The sequence below is a fragment of the Austrofundulus limnaeus genome, unplaced genomic scaffold, assembly GCF_001266775.1.
Source record: "Austrofundulus limnaeus strain Quisiro unplaced genomic scaffold, Austrofundulus_limnaeus-1.0 Scaffold17, whole genome shotgun sequence".
Lineage (NCBI taxonomy): Eukaryota > Metazoa > Chordata > Actinopteri > Cyprinodontiformes > Rivulidae > Austrofundulus > Austrofundulus limnaeus.
This window is the reverse complement of record NW_013952419.1, coordinates 3635829-3638568: the sequence shown is the minus strand read 5'-3', so window position 1 is coordinate 3638568 and position 2740 is coordinate 3635829. Positions and strand designations below refer to the sequence as shown.

General features: G+C 37.3%; 1 protein-coding gene across 2 annotated transcripts in view; it reads left to right on the top strand.

The window, feature by feature from the left end:
- Window positions 1-2740, top strand: part of b3glctb (beta 3-glucosyltransferase b) — a 27241-nt gene that overhangs the window by 7992 nt on the left and 16509 nt on the right. The window contains exons 1-6 of one of the 2 annotated variants that reach the window (XM_014003329.1): window positions 272-344; window positions 547-668; window positions 791-902; window positions 1048-1184; window positions 1530-1593; window positions 2332-2448. In XM_014003329.1, coding sequence (XP_013858783.1) covers window positions 288-344; window positions 547-668; window positions 791-902; window positions 1048-1184; window positions 1530-1593; window positions 2332-2448 — 609 coding nt within the window. In that variant the 5' untranslated portion in view covers window positions 272-287. Of the gene's footprint in view, window positions 1-271; window positions 345-546; window positions 669-790; window positions 903-1047; window positions 1185-1529; window positions 1594-2331; window positions 2449-2740 lie in introns of those variants that run through there. The other variant, XM_014003328.1, reaches the window with a different exon arrangement.

Below are 2740 nucleotides of genomic sequence, written 5' to 3'. Positions count from 1 at the left end.
TGTGTGTGTGTGTGTGTGTGTGTATATATATACATACATAATTCTCCTTTTTGAATTATTTTGGTGCACTTTAAGTGTATTTATTTATTTATTTATTTGTTAGTCAATTTATATATTTCCGCTTTTATTTTTAATTATGTCAGTTTCGGTCCTCCGTACAGCAGAAGCCTGATAATCACCCATTCATTCAAATCAGGTGTGTTTGAGCAGAGAAAAAAATAAAACATGCAGGGCTGCGGCCCTCGCGGACCAGGATTGCCCACCCCTGATGTACACAGTACATAGACATGCGTAGCACCTGGCAAGATGGCAGCCACAAATCTTGCCTACCAGCCACCTTTTCAGTGAGTAAACAAGAAGACATGGAGTTGAATTAATAAACACTAAATTGGAGTTTTTCATCAACATATTTATCTGTCATCTTCCCAAATGATGCTTTAAAAATGTTATATGTTGGTATTTTTTCTCTTTAAACTTGCTTGAAATATTCATATTAATTATTATTATTTTTTAAACCCTTTAAGACCTTTTTTTATTTTTGCTCAGATCCACGGTTCGATGCATCATTATGTTTTGTTTTATTGGACGCAGGGACTTCCTGTCGTTCTCCTCCTCCACGAGCTGTCCAATGCTGGAGGAGCTTGGAGTCTTCTTCCTGCTCTTCCACAGTGAGTGATGTGACTGTGTGAGGTGGTGAGAAACGAGTCGATCCAATCCAAATTCAACACAACTGTGCGTAATGAAGCTGTAATGATTCCTGACGTTGAGACTTCCTGTGAATTTTCCACAGTCTGGCAGCGGTTTATGGAGAAACGGCATTCTGGTTTTTTTTCATAGAAGAAGAAACCAACGTCACGCTGTCTGCTTTGCTCCGGGTCTTTCTCAGATTCCCACTCGGAGAGGTGAGAGTCATATGTGCATCCAGATCTGCAAACCTTTTTCACATTTTCTAAACGGTTTTTGTTTGTGATAAAAACCTTGGTCAGCAAACAGGAAAAAAAAAAAAAAAAAACGAGTTACTTTCATTCCCTTTTTTGCTGCACACAGGAATGGTTTTTGGGTAGGCGTCTTCATGACAACGAGGCCTCCATCATTCATCACTACGCGTTCTCTGAGGACCCCGGCTCCTTCGGGTACCCTGACCCTGCAGCAGGTTGGGCTCTAAGTGCTCCGCTTTGTAAGAGGTGTGTTTCTGTGCAAATATCTGCAGATAATTCAATTTCTCTTTCCCTTTTTTAAAAAAAATCAGACTTTTTTGTAAACATTCAAGTCTTTTACAGTATTTGGCAAAGAAACTAATAACTCAAAAATTAAAGTTAATTTATATCCATAAACACTGCCTTTTTTAAATGCAACATTAAGTCAGATATTTGACTTGTCTGCTGAGGTAATAAAATCCAGTCTATACCATCACTTTAAACTTGATGTTTAACATCTGCAGCATGTCTGTAACTTCAGCTCACTAGCGTTAGCTTCGGTTAATGATGTGTCCTCTTTTAGCTGTTTGTTTTTTCTCTTTTGCCCTTCAGACTCGCTGAGCGGATTCATTACGAGAGTCCCAAGTCAGATTTCACCATTGATTTGACACACGAGGTGCTGATTTTATATGATTTCTGTTAGGGCTTTTATGTTGCGATGTCTGATATTTAACTGAAAAACGTTTTGCTGCTGATGCATCTATTGATATTCTGTCAGTGTATAAACGTCTTCCAAACAAAAAGCCTCTGGAGATGAATCAGTTTCACAGAAGCGTACAAGATTCATGCTTGTGCAGTTTGAAAGGCGAACATTTGGAAAACGTTTTATACGTTTGTAAATCTTGTGGACCTTTTTGTGATACTTTTGAGAGTAATTTATCTCCATAAAAATCTGGCATTTCTCCAGGGAATGCATCTCGCCCCTCGCCGTTTAACGCTGAGACTGATAGGAAACAGATTAAAAGTTGTTTTGATTGAACCTCATCTGTCACAGTTTGTGTTGGGAACTTGYATGATGGTGAAGAATGGACATGCTTTTTTTTTAGTTTACTTTTCTTTTTTAATGTCACGTTTTAAGGTGTTCCTATTAATAAAGTAAATTTATAGTCAAAGCTAACTTGTGCTTTACTCCACCTCATTAATTCTGCTTCTCCACTTTCGTATAGTTGATATTCAGAGCAGGATTTTTAAACTGAGCAGCGTCTCCTGAAATGACTCGAGTGTGTCTGTGCGCAAGAAACACAAAACATTTATCCAACTTAACTGCCGTTAACAATGACTTTACTCCTTAGTAAATTACCTACAAATTAAATGTCTTAATGTTGGTCTGTTTGTGTTTTTTCCTCATTTTTAGATTGCCCTGTATATTTGGGAGGAAGGAAACGGTCCAAAGCTGACAGCAGTTCCAGAGTTTTGTGCAGAACCTAGAGACGACTGCGCAACCACATTTACAACCTACCTGCCTAACTGTGTATGGAGATTTCTTGTTTAGTATTCAGAGATATCTGCACACACACACAAAAGAAATTAAATGATTCTTTAAAAAATGCAACTTTAAATAATTCATTATTGGTTTTTAACATTTTTCCTGAAAACACAAAGAACAAGATTAAAAAACTAGAATGAATGGCTGAGGTCTCATGAAAGAGTAGGGTAGGCTCAGGGAGGTATTTTTTCTACTTCCAAAACAAAAAATTGCATATAAAGCAGGTAAAATAAGTATTGAACACGTCACCATTTTTCTCAGTAAATATATTACTAGA